Consider the following 18,638-nt stretch of genomic DNA (forward strand, 5'->3'; position numbering starts at 1 on the left):
GGGTTGAAATTTTTGTAAAAAAAAAATCAAAACATGGTTTTCGATGTATTTTTTCCCGTAGAATTCGATTCTGAAGTCAAAAAAATAAAATTTTTCTTTATTGTTTTTTTCATTTAGAAAAAAAACATGAAAAAACCGTAAAAAATGAGGTTTTTCGAGCAAAACCCCATAAAAAAGTAGCTGGACCCTACTTTTTTATTGCAAATTCGGATTCAGCGTCGAAAAATACATAAGAATATATAGGTCTGGTCAATTGCACAGACACTTTTCTTTTTTTTGTGGGCCTGTGTAATATTTGAAATATCTGTTTTAAACAGAAAAACTTTTTTCATCGAGATCATTTAAAGTTGATGCATAAATAGAAAAGACGTTTTGATAATAAATTCGCAAATAAAATGACTCTGACTGATAGAGATTGTAATAATATTCTGATAGTCAGCAATTTTTGTATGCTTGGAAATAATAATCCAGTTCATACCTATTTACTGTTAAAGTAATAAGTTATATTTGTATTTCGTCAACACCATTTGAACTGATTTTTAATAATCATGTGCATTTATTGAAAACAATGAATTAAAAAATTCTTAGTATAAACTTCTCTACAGCGTTTCTGTAAAAGAAGAAATTCTTGTGTATTTTTTAACTTTATTTTAAAAATTATTTTTATAAATAAACTTTAATATATATATATATCAATGAAATTGTTTCTAAGATGCACTACGTAGAGGTATAGGCGTCTACTGTATAGGCACACAGGAAATATTTAGACTGGCGCTTACCGAATTTCGGTGAACATGACACCTCATCTAGTCTTCTTGAGTTTACCGAAAATATTTGTTCTGCTCTCACCGAATTCCGGTGAACCTAGAAACGACCTTCAATACAATTTTTGCTCGTGAACAAAATATGTCCTTCAAAAATGTTTAAAATGAATGTTGTTAATATTTGCAAAACCTCTTTTAAACGGAAAAACTTTTTAATCGATATAATTCCAAGTTGATGCGTGAATGGAAAAGACTTTTTGATCGTAAATTTTCAAATAAAATAATTCTAATAATTTTTGTATAAAACAAAAATCATAAAGCTGGGAATTGGATAGGGCGCGACCGAACTTCCCCCTTCCCTTTTCCAGTTCAAATAATAGCATTTTAAATAAAAAATTTGGTTAGTGTGATTTGTCTTTGTATTTTAAAAATAGTTTGTTTTATTTTGTAATTTTGTATTTTTTGCACATTTGCATTTTTAAATTGACGAAATAAAAACTTTAGTTTTTCTCATATGTAAAAATCACTAATACTTCCTCTATGAGGAAGCAAATGCATTTGCTAACAGAAAGCAAAATGCTCCTGAAATAAGGACCATATATAGATACAAAGGGAAAATACTCGAGTACGAATTCACAACTAGTTTTCTTTCACGCGTAAAGTTAAATTCATATTAACTCTACAACTATTGCGAGTTATGTGTTTCATTTGTGAATTTTCATAAAGTAAGTAAAGGAAGTATGTAGTACATGATTAAATACATGAATGATTACTTACAAATATATTTATTCCACTTTGGAACATGTTTTGGAGAGGAGAATGATGTGTGGAAAGGAATTTACAATAATTTGGATGCGTATAAATAAAATTTTAAAAAATTGCAAAAAGGCGGGCTCGTCCGGGATTCGAACCCGGGACCTCTCGCACCCTAAGCGAGAATCATGCCCCTAGACCAACGAGCCACACGTGTGGTAATTTTAGAAATATGAAGTGTAGAATTCGAGAGACGAGTGCCAGCGTGCCAGTTTATATGTTGGTGGGGGTTATGAATATAACCTCTCTTGACTCTACCGCGTATTTATTTCCGAAGAGACTAGAAAAGCAACAAACGTGACAACGCCAAGTAAGCAGGGACAAGTACCTCTGCAAGTACGAACTGTGATATAAAATTAGAAACATATAGGAAAATACAAGATGGCTGGGCATAAGGATCAGGATTTCAATAGAAGTGCTTTGACAGTTCTGCATGATAGGGTAAAAAAATCCCCTTTTATTTTCTAAACAAAAAATGCAAACGAATTTAATCACGCGATTTAATAATTCTAGGTATGGTATACTGGGCAACGTGCTGAAAAAATTCCTGTTGGTTTGGTTGGAGTTGTGGGCTGTGATTGTGTCAGTTTGGATTTATCCTACAATGAATTAAAATCTGTTTCGGCTGTCAAGAATTTTACGAGACTGGAGGAATTGATTCTGGACAATAATGAACTAAAGGATTTAAAGACACTCCCATACATGTCCCAACTAACGACACTGAGCCTCAATAATAATAAGGTATTTTTAGGTTATTATTGTTTTGTTTTGATTTTTGAAATGCCATATATTTGTACAGCTGTTTCTGGCGCGAAAAATAATTGCAAAAATTGGGAGGGTATTTTCATTTAAAACTTGTTTTGAAAAAATACGCTTTGTTTTTCCCTGATTAAGTGTAATATAAAACACAATTTATCATGCGTCAATGGCCAACTGAATTTGTTTAAACAAGTAGTAAGTGAAAATACGTAAAACTAGATAAAAAACAGGTGTTGATAAAAAAATGGTGTTTGAAAAGTGTTACGCTCCGTACGTTCACCGTATGTCGTTGACCCCGATATTGGGCAATTATTCTGTGAATGATAACTGAATGAAATATGCAACTAACGAAACCGTTAGCATGACCTCTTTATTATTTTAGCTGTTATTTAAAAAAAAAAACGGCTTAATAATATATTTTTTGATCAATTTTAATTTGAAAATTTCTGATATACCCCAAATGTCTGATTTTATGTTTAAAATGATATTTTTTTAGTAGGTGCATATATGATATATAATAATTCATAACTCCGCTAATTTTCATTCGATTTCCAAATTTTTTTCTTTTAAAAGTAGAAAAAGATACACTTTTAACCATTGACTGTTTATATTATCACGGTGAAAAATCGCAAAGCTTCGGAATTTCATATTTTTTCAACTTTTAGCAGCGATTTAATTACATTTTTTAATCAAGTGATATTTCGCTATTGATATATTGAAAGTACCTTCAATTCCGCGTATAACAAGTTTTTTTATTATTTAGGATTGGATGCGATTTTCACCTGAAAAAAAACCTTGTAAAAGTAGCTTCATTTTTTGGGGAAATTAAGTTTTTTAAGTGAAATTTAACTATTCTATTTTTGTTTGAAAGTTCATGTATTTTGTTGAAAATTCGTCCTTTTTGATAGAAAATTAATCTTTTTGCTTAAAAATTCGACAGCTTGGTTGAAATTTTTGCTCTCTTGACTGTAAAATCTTTTTTTATGAAATTTTTTTTTTCATGCGTGATTATTCAACTATTTGGTTAGAAATTTATATTTTTAGTTGAAAATCCAAGTATTTTGCTGAAAGTTCGTTTTTTTGTTTAATATTAATTTTTGAAAATAAATCTTAATTATTCCATTTTGTCGTTGAAAATTAAACTTTTTTAGTTCTAAATTAAACTATTTGGTTAAAAATTTATCTTTTTGATTGAAAACCCAACTGTTTGGTTAAAAGTTTATCTATCATGTTGAAAATGCAATAATTTTTTTGAAAAGCAAGGAATTTTAAGCGCTTTAAATTAAATATAATATAGTGCCCACATAAATTTTACATAAAGATATACCTTTAATTTGAAGCATAGGACGATAAAATAAAATTGTTTTAAAATTACTTTCTTAAATAAAAAACACAGTTATTTAATTTTACGAATTAATAGTACTATTTTTAAACATTTAGATATTCACAAACACTTGAAAAACCATTGTTTCTAATAAACTCGCGAAATTGTCTAGATGCGCAGGTTGATTTTTCCAAAAAATGCTCTGTGCTATGAAAAAAATGAAAAACTCTGGAATTGTCAGGGAATATTTTTCTGGGGTTTAAGTAGACATTCTGTTCACTTTTTTACATCGTGATGAAACGATCAATTTATATTTAAAAACGTGTTCATTAAAAAAAAAAAATGGAAATCAAATAAAAAATGGCGGAGTTATGAATTATTATATACTGACACCTACTAAAAAATGGGTTTTTGACCATAAAATCAGATTTTTGGGGTTTATGAGAAATTTCGAACATAGCAATTTTGTATTTCTACTTGACCTAAAGTTTCTACTATTTTCCGTGAAAAGTATTACACTGTAAAAGTGTTAATTATCTTTTGAATCTATTTTTTATTATATAATTTCTTAAGAGGACAGGTTACATTAAGAATTTTTATTTTGTTTGTATTGCAGAAACTTGTTTTCTTTTAAAAAATCCCCACGACTTAATTATTACAACTAGTTCCTCAACTTTGTGAACAAATTGGCAACAAAGTTTAAAATTTGTATGAGGAATTACGATTTGAAATTTTACCTATTTTTGAAATTGAACACTTGCAATTTTAAGCATTTGATTTAAATTATTTAATATAAACCATTTTAATCCGGATATAAAATGTTCATTTTCGCTAAAATCGTTTTAAAAAAATTCTGTTTCTGACTACAATTTTAAAAAAATCTTAATTTTTTTTAGTTAACAGCAGAAATGATTTTTTTTTACTTTTGAAGTCTAAATATATTTTTTATGACAAAAATAGGCGGATTCAATTAAAATACCTAGAAAACATAAAGCAAGTATTCAACAAATATATTCAATAGCAACGCAAATGTTTTAAAATATATTGATTCGCACTAAATTTGAACACTTTATGGACAAAAAGAGTTTTTTAGTAGAACTTATGAATGTTAATAAATATTTTGTTATTTATAAACATATTTTACAAACCATGATCCACATCAGGTGTTTATTATGGAATAAATAAAATGTTTTCTACAAAATCTATCATATATTACGTTTTGATGAAACCTAAGTATCATATTTTGTAGTAATATCAAAATTCATAATTTGTTGAACGATAATAATTAACAAATGTACTACTTGGCTATTTTTGGACGTAGAAACTTTGTTTTTTCGACACACTAAACTTAAAATTTTAGACTTTAAAATTTTTAGGACATTTCGATGACAATAAACAACTGTTATAGTTAAAAATAAATTTTTAAACCAATTTTCATCATTTTATATATTTATGAATACAGTTCCGCTTTTTTCACGCAATTAACAGTCGATTATTTCGTAATGACTTCCTGATATGAATCTATGACATTTGATAATTTTCTAAATAAACTTAATTAACAAATGTATTATTTAGCTATTTTTCAAGCATTTAAACTTTGTTCTTTTGACGTAATCAACTGTTGATAACATATTTTTTAACTTTGTTCAGACACTTCGGTAATCATCCGCTATCGTTGTTGTTAATAATGTTATACACAAATTTTCTCATCTAATGCAGTTTTACATTTAAAATTGCATTTTTCTTGTGAAATACACTGAAAATTACTAGGCAATAATTTCTTGATATTAAATGATAACAATTGATAATTTGTTAAAGAAACTTAATTACTTGTTAAAATTCTATATTACATGCTATGTATGGCAACGTTAATTAAATTATATGTAATAATAAGTTCATAACAATAGTGGATCGTTATTGAAGTGTCTAGAGAGATAAAAGATGTTATTCTCAGTTGATTACGTTAAAAAAATAAAATTTAAATGTGGAAAAATAGCAAAATAATGCATTTGTAATTAAGTCTACCATAATAAATACCTGGTATGGATAATTGTTTATAAAATAACAAATAATTTAATAAATTTCATCAATTCAACTAAAAACTCTTTTCTATAAATTGTTCAAATTTAGTGCGAATCAAGTAACGAATCTGTGCCAATTTCCACTGAATCCTTTTCGTTCACTTCTTTGTAAACTTCAATAAATTTCTAAACATTTCTGTTGCTATGGAAAATCTTTTTTCGATAGTTGTTTCATATTTTTTGGATATTTTTTGCAATGAATCCAAAAATTTTTTTCAAAGGATACACTTAAAAAGTCTAAATTTTGTTTCATTTTTCTTATTGAATGAACAAATAATTAAACTTTTTTTTAATAGACCATGAAAGTTTTGTGCGATTTTTTATTATATTTGATTTTTTTAAACTTAAAATCGGATAAAAATTGTCTTCTGGGGAGTTTTTTTTTGCCCCACTGTGCTTGCAGCTGAAACAAGTTTAAATTAAAGTTCTCTGTAAATAGAATCAAGAATTATTAAGAAATGAAGACATCAAAAGATTGTGGTTGTCTGTCATCCCAAGAATAGTTCACGATGAAAATTAAAATTATGGGAGAGTCGCTTTCTCAAAAGATTAGCTTGTGTCTTTAATTAATACGGAATTACAAAATCTGAGTAAAGCAAAATATTTTATTGTGGTAGTAAAATATAATTTTTAAAATGTTCATGAATAAAATATTCATCATTGATATTTATAATAAATAAATAAAGTGTATAAAATGTAATATAAAATAAATAAAATAATATCAGAAATATGACAATAACATAGTATCCAATTATATGTACAGAATGGTTTTTTTTATACATACAAACATCTACTTTTTTATAAAGCCGCCCCTCAAATTATTGCCATTTTGAAATATTCTTGGGATTACAGACAACCATATTCAATAAAAAGATCCATAACAAATGTTATCCAATATTTAAAATATAATCTTATGAAAATGTCTGAATTGCTTGGTAGTTAAATACAAAATTCTAGTTTTTTCAAAAAAAAACACCAAGATTATTTTAATTTTAATAATAAACATTTAATTATAAAGATATCAACCAATATTCACCATATTATCTTATGAAAGTTCCTTAATCTCTCCGTATTGAAATATAAAAATCGATTTTTTTCGAAAAAAGCTAAAAGTATCAATCTTTGAAAAGTGAAATTTCAGTTTTCAGATATCTACAGCGTTTTGCAAAGAATAAAAGAACGTTGTCCAAAAGTTGTATACGTTAGTCTTCTCGGGAATCCAGGATGTCCTGACCAACTCACAGATCCAAACTTGAATGATGAAGACGATTACGAACGTTACAGACTATACGCAATTTACACATTGCCCAAAACTCTAAAATTTTTGGACTCTCGACCTGTAACTTGTCAGGAAAGAATTGAAGCTGAAAATCGAGGACGATATCTAAAAACAGTAAAATTACCAGATCGTTCTTCGTCGCCAGATATTTTTGAAACACCAACAGTCGGTGAATTTGACGAAGGAATTTTCAACGTTAGTTATACACCCTTGCCGCGAACAACTCGTGGCCCACAAGATCACAAAGGTGAATTTAACAAAAAATTTAATCACTCAGAGGTATTTTATCAACAAAATCTTACACTTGTTATTTTATTTTTCTAGGAGCTTACGGAAAATGCAGGTATCGCTACTCTGGCAAAAACTCCGAAGGCAATCGCTTTATTTCCAACAATGATCTCTAAATTAAAAAAAAACTGCTTAATTTTTAATAATTATATATTTTTTAAGATTTCTCTATTAACAAATAGTAAACAAGTAGACTGATAATTCAGGGTGTCTACTGTACCTGAAAAACCTGGAGATGTCTGCGAACTTTTGTGTACCTGGAAAAATTTGGAAATGTCAGGAATTTTTTTTTGAAAGTCAGGGAACATGTACGAGAGCGTAATTTTTTAAAATGGCAATATAAAATTGAATAACAATTATTATTTATTTGTAAAAGTAGCTTTATATGACTTTTTTAAAACTGTTTTGTTGAAAATTCATGTTTTTGCTTGTTTAAAATTAAGGTTTTAAAATAAAATTTAACTATTCTAGTCCTGGTTGAAAATTTATCGTTCACCGCTGAAAATTCAAGTATGTGGTTCAAAATTCTTGTCGTTTCTTGAAAATTTGTTCTTCTTGGATAGAAAGTTAATATTCCTGGTCCAAAATTGATCTTTTCAATTGAAAATTCAACAGTTTGTGGGACATTTTTTATCCCTCTTGACTGAAAAATCTTTCTTAGTTGAAAATTAAATTCGTGTTGAAAACTTGTATTTTTGGTTTTATTTAAATGTTTTTGATTAAAAAGCCAAATTTTTTTGGTTGAAATATCAACTACTACATCTTTCCGTTATAATTTATCCTTTTCGGAATGAAAATTTAATTACTTGGTTGAAAGTTACTCTTTTGGTAACAATTATTATTTTTTTGGTTTAAGATTCATCATTTTAATTGAAAACTCATCACTTTGGTTAGAAAATGAGCTATTTTGTTAAAAAATTTGCTTTTTTCGGGCAAAAATTAATTTTTTTACACTGAAAATGTAACTTCCAGTTACAGCTTTAACTATTTTATTGCATTTTTTGTGATAAAAATTAATTTTAAATTGAAATTGTAACTATTCAATTTTTGGAGGAAATTTTTTTGGTTCGAAAATTCTTCTTTTTGGTAGAAATTAATCTTCTTAAGAAGAAGAAATTAATTAATTATTTAATTTTCTTTATTTAAAATTCATTTTTTGGAGTGAAAATTCTCTTTTTGGTTAAAAATTTATTTTTTGGCTTAAAATTCAACTATATGTTTCGAAATTTGTTTTTCTTAGTTGAAAATTCATATATTTTGTTAAAAAATGGTTGGTCCAGTTGAAGATTCCTCATTCGAGATAAAAATGTATAACTTCCATTAAATTTTTTGTATTGATTGATGGAAAATTAATTTTTTCTACTGAAAATTTAACTGTTCCATATTTGGTTGAAAATTTATCTTCCTTAGACCATAATTTATTTGAAAATTATTCCATTTTAGTTGAAAATTCAACTATTTGGTTGAGAATTTATGTATTCTACAATTCAGCAAGTTGTTTAAAAATTCATCTATCAATTCGTAGACTTATAGACAAATTCAAGAAATGATTGATTATGTTTTTAGTATTATTTAATTATTAATTTATCGATGGTGCTAATATACTTAAGAATATTTTTTAATATCATTCGTCAAAACTTTCTAAATTAAACATATTAATTTAATCCCTAGAAATGGAAAAAAACATTATTTATAATCAACTCGCTAAACTGTATACATATTCTGAGTCGATTGTTTAAAAAAAAAAATGCAAAATATTTGAATGGCTGCATACTACGAAAAATTATCCCTGGAATAAACCTGAAATTGTCAGGGAATTTCTTTCCAGGATTTGAGTAGACACCCTGTAATGGATCGCCGAAAGTTTCTCAAATCGATCAGTGAGTAAAGGTACAAAAGATTTATTTTCATGTACATCGATAAATGGAATATAAATAAAAATCTTATTCCATTTTTTTATACAATAATAAAGGAATGTATAGTATGAAAACGCGTAATAACTTTGATGATTTAATACAAATAACGAACAACAATTCCGATCGAGCGTACGACACATTTTCCTTGTTGATATTTTCTATAAAAGTCGTATAACATGCATTAATAAAATTGAACATATCAAAGTCTTTACGCGAAAAAAAATTGAAGGCAGTTTTCGTTTATGACGACCACCCTGTTCGAAAGGATAATTATTATCTCACGCATATAATTAATACGGATCATCTATTTATAAATGGGTCTACCTAATATTCTAATACAATGATGATTGCATTCCTAACCGAGGTCTTGACGCAGTAAGTACACAGATTAAGTACTAATTATCGACTCAGCCTTGCATTTCCTTTGTTCTGCAATTAAAGTACTATATAATACTTATATTTTTCACTTATTAATAATTTTTTACGACGATATACAACGCGTCTATAACGTATATAATAATAATAATAATAATAATAATAATAATAATAATAATAATAATAATAATTGTATGTGTATATAATATTTTATATATAAATAAATCTATTCTTACCGGAAATCGAGCGTATTTAAAAACTCAAATACACCGTTTCGCGTTTCAGTTTAGAGAAAAAGTGTATAAGAGAAAACGCTTTACTATATCGTACATAATGGAAGCATGTGTTTTTCTCATTCAGAGAGAAAACTGTCCAATTTTATCCAGTCACGTGGACAGCTTTATTTTCACACTGTTTGCCGTGAAAATTATCTTGGCCACGATGAATAAAAAATCCAACAAACATTATTACATCTAGAGTATAAATTCTCGAATAGAAAGAAAGAAAAGAACCGAGTAAAATTGACAATATATCAGGGAGGGTTTTTTTTTCTTCAATTCGGTTCTTTGCTTTATTTTCTCTATTTTTTCACAGCAATTCCACTAGCCAAAAATCTCTAACAATGCACCTCTCGGAAAGTTTCTAACGACACTATATGAGACTCGTATCAATTGTAAGTATTCCGCATTTTATTTGATTAAAATTGGCACATTTTTAACACAGCTTTTGCAATTGATTGTTGATTAAGTGTGGGAAAACTTTCAATATAAAAAATACTATAAAAGTCGTGTAATTTGAACGCTGGATGCCTTGTTAGAGAATATGTATCCAATTATTATTTTTATCGCACGGTACACGGAATTATCGTCTAATGGCTAGTTTTTTTCAGTTAGAGTAACACACCTACAGCTACACACCTACACACGTGGCATTCTATAGCATTGTCCAAAGTTCGTATTATCGATAATACATAATAGAAGAAAAACATCACAAATATCGCGTCGCTCAATGACGTATTACCTCCTAAACGAGGCTTATATTAATTCTTCCTTGTAGAACCAGGTCTTCCCCGGTGAAAAAAAAATTGTCCGTTTAGCTTCTATTCAAAAAATTGTAAAGAGATTACTTGCAAACAGGTATTTGATAATGAAACAGAGATTCTTTTTCTTCACCGGAGGTCGGTGATGTCAAGAATACGAGGGCGTTGCGCGATTGGTCGAGTAATAATCCAAAAGGCACTAGTTTTCGTATAAAATTGTGTCGACAACGCGAAATAATTCATTTTCTGGTATAAACAAGAAAAGTTGCATTGTTTGGCGAATGTTGAAGGTCCCTAGCTAATATAGCAATTAATGCACTCTTGCCCGAAGTATCGTTGACGTTTTGAAAAAGAGTCTAGAAAGAGCCATTTTTTCCATGATTGTGCAAATGGGGCCTTAGAGTGACTGCGCCTTCGACCCAAAAATTCGGCCTCTCGAGCATACTTTGCCAGAGAGATAATTCTCGACCCGTTGCGTCCATCCAATCGACTAGTTTTCCGTAATTCTTGCCTGAAAAAAGAAAAAAAATAATAGTCGCAGATTCAGCAATAAAGATGAGTTGCAGTTTTAAAGAGACTTTTTCAGTTCAAAGAAAATGCCGGTAAAATAATTTTTTGGGTGAAAGCACCTTTTTTCATATGAAATTGCATTTTCATATTTTTTGAAAACCACAAGTAAAGTATTTTCTGACAATTTAAATCGCATGCGAAGAAAACTGCTTTATTCTGGTGCTTTCACTCGGAACAGTATTTTACCAATATTAGAAAATAATTTCTTTTCTAAATCTTTGAAATTACTCAAAAATATTTGAAGCAAATTAATGAACTCTCTGAGTTTTTACCTCTCAAGCTTTTTTAAAATTCAAATTCAGATAAATTCTAAATCATTCCAAATATAATGCTTCTGTAAAGATTTTTTAATTTCGGAAAACTATGAGAAAATTTAAGTTAAATAAAGTTTAATAAGCCTTTCAAATTTAATTATACTTTCAAGAATTAAAATATTACAATTATTGACAGCATCACCATAAATTTAATTTTCATGAACAAATTTGAAACACAAAATTTATATAATCAAAAAATTTTATCTTTCACTGCCATTTTTTTCTTTTTGATCAATTTCAGGGATGCTACAGGTCAGAACATTCTATAAAATTAGGGTCAGGTAAAACCTGAGAGTCGGAGAATTTGCAGTAATCTGAAGTTGAAATTAATTTTGATTCTTTTATTGAAAATTAAACAATTATTAATAATAGATATTTTATCTTTTTGGTTAAAAATGCCACTAGTTAAAAATGGGTTTATTCTTTAGTTTCAAAATTCAACATCACATCCATCGATTAAATTATTTATTTGAAAATTTATATAATTTTTTTAAAATGCATCTTTTCGGTGAATTCAATTCTTTTTGGTTTAAAATTAATTTTTGTATGGAAATATCAACTACTACATTCTTCGATAAGAATTCATCATTTTAGATGAAACAACTTAACTTTTTTAATGATTTTTTTTCGGTTTGGAGTAAATTTTTCAAAATGATAATTTAACTATTCCATATTTGGTTCAAAATTTATCTTAGTTAATATATTTTGGTTATTCATATTCAGTTATCTAGTTGAAAATAATTTTTGAAACTTGAAATTTAAGTATTCCCTTTTTGGTCGTCATTTTGTTGTTGCTGGAAATTTGTCTTTTTGGTAGAAAATTTAAGTAATTGTTTAAAATTTTTTTTCTTTGTTTAATATTCATCATTTTCAGTTAAAATTCATTTCTTGGGTGAAAATTGAACTATTTTGTTAAAAATTATTTTTTTGTAGCAAAAAAATGAATTTTTTAAACTGAAATTTTAACTATTCTACTTTTGCTTCAAAAATTATTTTTTGTTCCAGTTGAAAATTCATTTATTTGTTAAAAATTTATATTTCCGAGTTGAAAACTCAACGGCTTTACAGCAAATTATTTTTTTGAAAACTTAACAGTTTGGATAAGTTTTTTCCTTCATTGACTGCAAAATCTTTCTTGGTTGAAAATTTGTATTTTTGGGTTAATTAAAATGTTTTTCATTGAAAAATAAAACATTTTTCGGTGGAAATATCAACTATTAAACTTTTCGTTGAGAAATATTTTTTTTTAATCAGAGATTTAGAACTTAGCTTGAAATTTAAACTGAAAATTTAATTCTTTAATTTCTGGTTGAATCTTTATCTTTTTTAGTAGAAAACTCAATTATCTGATTGAAAATTCATGTATTTTACGTATGTCTTACGCAAATTGTGGATAACCCATTATAAAATAAATTTAGGAAGGAATATTCCTTTGCATAATTATTACTGGTCTCGTAGGAGTACGGTGTTTTTTATACATAAAAGAAAACTTGAGAGCAGTCAGGGAAAATGAAAATTTGGTCAGGGAAAGTCATGAAATTTTGATTTTTTTGTCAACCTTGTAATTGTTTTAAATCACTGGATTTTAATGAATGATAGAACATTTCTTACAACTTGGCCTAAAACCATTTTTTAAAATTAGTTAAGTAAGGAAAGAAATATTTTCGAGAGAAAAAGCGTTTTAAAATTTTTTCCGTAAAAAATAAACTTTTCCCCTTTAAAATATTCCGTTAGTAATTGTATTGCAGTTCTTGAAAATTAAATTTTTTCTGAGACCTGTTTTTGTTTGTGCCCGTAATACGCCAAAGAAAAAATTTAACTTATTGTTACAAGTGACAAATTAAATCCATATAATACTGAAAAAAATTTTTTTTAAGATACTTTGAATTCTTTGTTTAATTTTGAAAACCTGGAAATCACCTTGAATTTTTCACGAAAACCTTGAATATGATTTTTTATTTTGCTTTTAAAACAGTTATTTTATTCAAGTGTAAAAAGTAATTCGAATCTTTGAGTCGGATGTGAAAGAAACATCTCGTTTAGAAGAAATCTGGATACTAAAAAGTTTTTTATTTATGAATATATAATATATCTTTTGTTCATATTTATCTTAAAAATTATAAAAATTATTAGTTGAAAATTTCGATGTTGATTGAGTTTCAGAATTAAAATGAACCATGGCTTTACAGCGGTTTTTTCGAGGGGTTGACGACTCGGTTTTTGAGAATACACCAGATTTAAAAAGTTTACAAAATAATTCACAAGATTTCAAAATGTTTCGAAGCTTTTATAATATATAAAAGGATTTTTAACAGTACAATGAGTTCACAGATTTCAAAGAATTAAAAAGGATTTCAAAGAGTTCGAAATGTTTGAGAAGATTTCAAAATATTTCACAAAGGTTTTAAATATTTTAATAATTAAAATGAATACAAAAAATTTCCGAACGATTAAAAAAATATTGCAAAGAATTCGTAAGGATTTAAAAACTTCTCAAGAGTTTAAAAGATTTCAAAAGTACATGACACCAGATTTTAAAGATATTAAACAATTTCAATAGGTTTCATTAAATTTGAGGATATTTCCAAAGATTTGAATGATTTCAAACGAACAAAAAAGATTTCACAAACGAAACTTAAAGATAGATTTCAAAATATTTCTCAAATATTTAAGAGATTTTAAGGATTTTAGAAATTTTACCCAAAAATTTAAGTTTTTCAAAAGATTCCACAAAGTTTTCATAAAAATTTCATAAGATTTCATAAGAATACAAGAATTTCAAAGATTTCAAAAAGTGTACATTGCACCAGACTTCAAAGACTTCAAAAAATCTCAAACATTTTAAACGATTTAAATTTGTTTAGAAGATTTTAAAATATTTCACAAATTTTTCAACGATTTTATCAAAATTTCATAGAGACGTCAAAATAATACAAGAATTTGAAAGTTTTCAAAAAGGATAAACAGTACACCAGATTTTTAAAATTTCCAAAAATTTTAAACACTTTAAATAATTTCAAAATCTTTCGAATATTTCAAAAGATTTTAAATATAACAATGATTTCAAACGAATACAAAAGATTTCAGAAAGATTTAATAAATAGTTCAAAGAATCCATTAGGATTTCAAAAGATTTCCCAGAATTTCAAAGATTTTGAAAAAAGTACAGTACGCCAAAAAACAAAAAATTTCAAAGATTTTAAACAAGTTCAAATTTTTTTAGAAAATTTCAAAATATTTCACAAAAATTTCAAATATTCCAGTAATTTAAAATAAATACAAAATATGTAGGGAAGACTTCACAACATTTCAAAAGATTTTACAAAGATTTCAAATATTCCTGTCATTTCAAATAAATACAAAAAATTTAGGAAAGATTTCACAAGTATTTCCAAGAAATAATAAGGATTTAAAGAATTAGAAAATTTTAAAAGATTTCGACACATTTCAAAGGTTTTGAAAAATTTCAAATGGTTTTAATAAGTCTGAGAAGATTTCAAAAATTGCAATGATTACAAACGAACATAAAAGTTTTCACGAACAAAGATTAAAGAAAAATTTCACAAATATTTCAAAGATTTCTAGAATTTGAGAAATTTTATCAAAATTTTAAAAGATTTCAAAAGATTCCACAAAGATTAAAAATATTTTAATTATTTCAAATGAATACAAAAGATGTTAAAAACATTTAATAAATTTCATATAGATTTGAAAAGAAGATTTTTAACGATTTCAAATTTTTTTAGAAGATTTCAAAACATTTCAAAAATTGTAAATGATTTCAAAATTTTTAGATTATTTCAAAAGATTTCACAAGTACTTCAGAAAATACATAAGGATTCCAAAAGACTTCAAGAATTTCAAAGATTTTGAAAAGGGTACAGTACCTCAAAATACAGAACATTTCAAAGATTTTAAATGAGTTCACATTTTGTTAGAAAATTTCAAAAAATTTCACAAAGATTTCAAATATTTTAGTGATTTCAAATAAATAAAGAAGATGAAGGAATGTTTTCAAATATTTCTGTCATTTCAAATGAATACAAAAAATGTAGGAAACATTTCACAAGTATTTAGAAAAATGTATAAGGATCTCAAAAGATTTTAAGAATTTGAAAGATTTCAAAAGATTAACAAGATTTCAGAACATTTGAAAGGTTTTAAACAATTCAAAAGGTTTCAATAAATTTGAGATTAAAAAAAACTGCAATGATTTTAAAAGAACGTAAAAGTTTTCACAGCCAAAGATTAAAGAAGAACTTCATAAGTATTTCAAAGATTAAAAAAAATTTCAAGGATTTCAAACACTAAAAAGATTTTAAAAAAATGTATTGCAAAAAGTATTCAAAGATTTTTAAAAAGACGACTTATTTTCGCAAAAATTTAAGAATTTGTTTATTTATGATTCTACTTTTTTTTATAAGTTATTGGCCACTAAAAAAGTTATTTGATTATTTGGTGTAAGAAAAAGGCCCCCTGGAAAAACTGGATTGCCTGATTTGGAAAGTCTGGAAAAGGCCTTAAATTTTGTTCCTAGAAATCGTTGGACACCCTGTTTTATTGCCCGATTAAATAAACCGGAATTGAATGACTAATTGTAAAAGAGTGCACAAACTAATAATAAAAGACAAAATGTATTATTAGCATGAAGTACTGAAACCCGTTTCCTTTCCAGGCTTTTAAGAGCGTAAACTACTGGAAAGTTCGTTTCTGTTTAGTCAGTTTTATCTGTTTTAGACAAGCTTTTATCGCTCACTGATGGCGTAAGCAGTCAAGGTTCCTGAGTGCTGATGGGCTAATTTTAGATTTTTGATAGGACGAAAGAGTAATTAGCAAGTACTGCCGTTATTGTCTTTCTCGAGAAACTCACCGGTGCCGAGATTAAATCGCACGCCACCTAAGAACTCGTTGCTCGCGATACGATCGTGGTCCCAAACGGTGAGTTCGAGACCTCGTTCTGCCAACTCCTGAAGACTCACGTCTTTGTAAATGAAGGTGTGATTCCAAACAGGAGAACCCCCAGATTTACGCACCACTCCGGTTTTTTGTTTGCCCGAGCGACCTTTGTCTGGCAAAAGGTAGCTGGAAAAAACAGAGACATTTTGATATTTTCTAAATTATTGGATATAAAAAAGCACGGTGTCCGTGGAAGGGATAACAATTTTACCTGAAAACGCACAAAAATCTGGATAAGAGGTTTTGTTAGTTATTATTTTTAGGTACAAAATCCGAGAAAGCGAACATCCTGGCTGATCCTTCTATCGAAATATAGACATTTTTATAAAAAATCATAAATTTTCCATTTTTTCCAATATATTGTATTATTAATTTCATGTAAATATATTTAGGATTATTGTAAAAATGTATAGAGATAATAAGTTATATAGCAAGAATTATATAGCAAGATATTAAGTTAATAAGCATGTGTATAATAGATGTATCTATTGTGTGCACTAGTGTGGTCCAAAAAACCGACTTTCGAATATAATATATATGTCGGGAAAAAAATTCCTTCCAAGTTTGAGCTAAATCGGCTAACATTAAGACGTACCACAAAGGCCCTGAAAATCCCATAAGATTAACATGGGGAAACTTTGATTTTCGGAAAAATGGGATTCAGGTTTCCGAATTTAAACTTAGCTTGCAGGAGATATTAAGAATTTGTTGGGGTCTCTAATCAATCATTTCCATTAAATTACTTTAAATTTTGATGCCCCCCCCCCCCTTGTGGAGCCCCAAAAAACTGAAATTGACATTTCGGCCCAAAATTGACACATGAATGCTCTATTTTTCCTTTTTTTTGCCATAAATTATTTTTGTTTGTCAAGTGGAATGGTTTTAAGTATTTTTTAACTAATTAAAAATTGTTTAAACAATTTATGTTTGTTTGAATAATTTTGTTTGCACTCACTCATTAAAAGGTATTTTTTTTATGTTTGATTGGAAAATTTGCCATTTTTAGGAATAATGATCTTTGTTTCAAGCATTTAGTATTTGTTTAAACAATTTATTATTATTTAATTGTAACATTTTATTAAGAAGAGGTATCGAACTCTAGCTTTTTTCAATTTAGTTATCTTTGCCGCTTATTATTAAATATCTACGTCATTTAGATATTAGTACCTTATTTTGTAATAAATTCTTATTTGTTTGAATAAATTTTGTTTGTTTAAACAATTATTTTCGAATATAAATGTTTGAAATATTTTGTTTTTCTGCCATTATTGTGGTAATTTGTCATTGTAAAGAGCAAAATTTTTTGTTTAAACCATTATCGTATTGTTTAATACATTTATTAAATATTAATTTAAACTTCAAACAAATGCTTTAATAAACTAATTTTTGTTCATAAAATGTTTGACATCGATCATGAAAAGTTAATTTTTTTAGTAGGACTTCATTCTATAAAAACTGCATTCAATTTTGACACACTAGTTTGTCCTCTGAAAGCTCAAAGTAAGTTTTTGTTTGGTTTATGTTGATCCTACAGAATAGCTGTTAGTATTCACAAAGGAATTAAAAATATTTGTATTTTGTGAACGTCACTGGAAATTAAAACAAAAAATTTCGCTCAACAATGAAAAATTACCACAATAATTGCAACAAAAAAACAGAAATTTAAAAAATTTATTTTAGAAAAAAATTGTTTAAACAAACCAAATTTATTTAAACAAATAAGAATTTATTACAAAATAAGGTACTAGTATCTAAATGACTTAGATATTTAATAATAAGCAGAAGAGATAACTAAAGTTTTATACCTCTTTTTAAGAAAAAGTTACAATTAAACATTTATATAATGAAAAATTAAAAATAAATAAAAATTGTATGATTTTTTATAAAAATGTCTATATTTCGATAAAAGTATCAGCTAGGATTTTCGTTACCACGGATTTTGTTTCTAAAAATAATAACTAAAAAAGCCTCTTATCCAGATTTTTGTGCGTTTTCAGGTAAACTTGTTATCCCTTCCCGGGCACCGTGAAAGGTAGACTAAATTACAGGCCTTGGACTCACTTCTTAATTGCTTATTTATGTAATTCGTTGAACATTCGTCTTTTTGGTAGAAAAAATAATCTGCTTGCTTGAAAATTCAACTATTTGGATAAATTTATA

General features: G+C 27.1%; 2 protein-coding genes and 1 non-coding gene across 4 annotated transcripts in view; 1 reads left to right on the plus strand and 2 right to left on the minus strand.

Annotated features, from left to right (window-relative positions):
* Positions 1-1,654: 1,654 nt before the first annotated feature.
* Positions 1,655-1,726, minus strand: Trnap-agg. Its single transcript has one exon. It is a non-coding gene; the product is annotated as a tRNA-Pro (tRNA).
* Positions 1,727-1,840: 114 nt separating this feature from the next.
* Positions 1,841-7,670, plus strand: LOC117171528 (leucine-rich melanocyte differentiation-associated protein-like). The gene is made up of 4 exons (XM_033358912.1): positions 1,841-2,018; positions 2,091-2,318; positions 6,883-7,267; positions 7,345-7,670. The coding sequence occupies exons 1-4, from the start codon at positions 1,959-1,961 to the stop codon at positions 7,422-7,424; spliced, it is 753 nt and encodes a 250-aa protein (XP_033214803.1). The 5' UTR covers positions 1,841-1,958; the 3' UTR covers positions 7,425-7,670.
* A 1,525-nt stretch (positions 7,671-9,195) lies between these two features.
* Positions 9,196-18,638, minus strand: part of LOC117171527 — a 173,141-nt gene continuing 163,698 nt past the window's right edge. For both annotated transcript variants that reach the window (XM_033358911.1, XM_033358910.1), the window contains exons 18-19: positions 16,393-16,604; positions 9,196-11,149 (exon numbers count right to left, since the gene is read on the minus strand). In XM_033358911.1, coding sequence (XP_033214802.1) covers positions 10,995-11,149; positions 16,393-16,604 — 367 coding nt within the window. In that variant the 3' untranslated portion in view covers positions 9,196-10,994. The remainder of the gene's footprint in view (positions 11,150-16,392; positions 16,605-18,638) is intronic.

This window comes from Belonocnema kinseyi, chromosome 4 (assembly GCF_010883055.1).
Source record: "Belonocnema kinseyi isolate 2016_QV_RU_SX_M_011 chromosome 4, B_treatae_v1, whole genome shotgun sequence".
Classification (NCBI taxonomy): Eukaryota; Metazoa; Arthropoda; class Insecta; order Hymenoptera; family Cynipidae; genus Belonocnema; species Belonocnema kinseyi.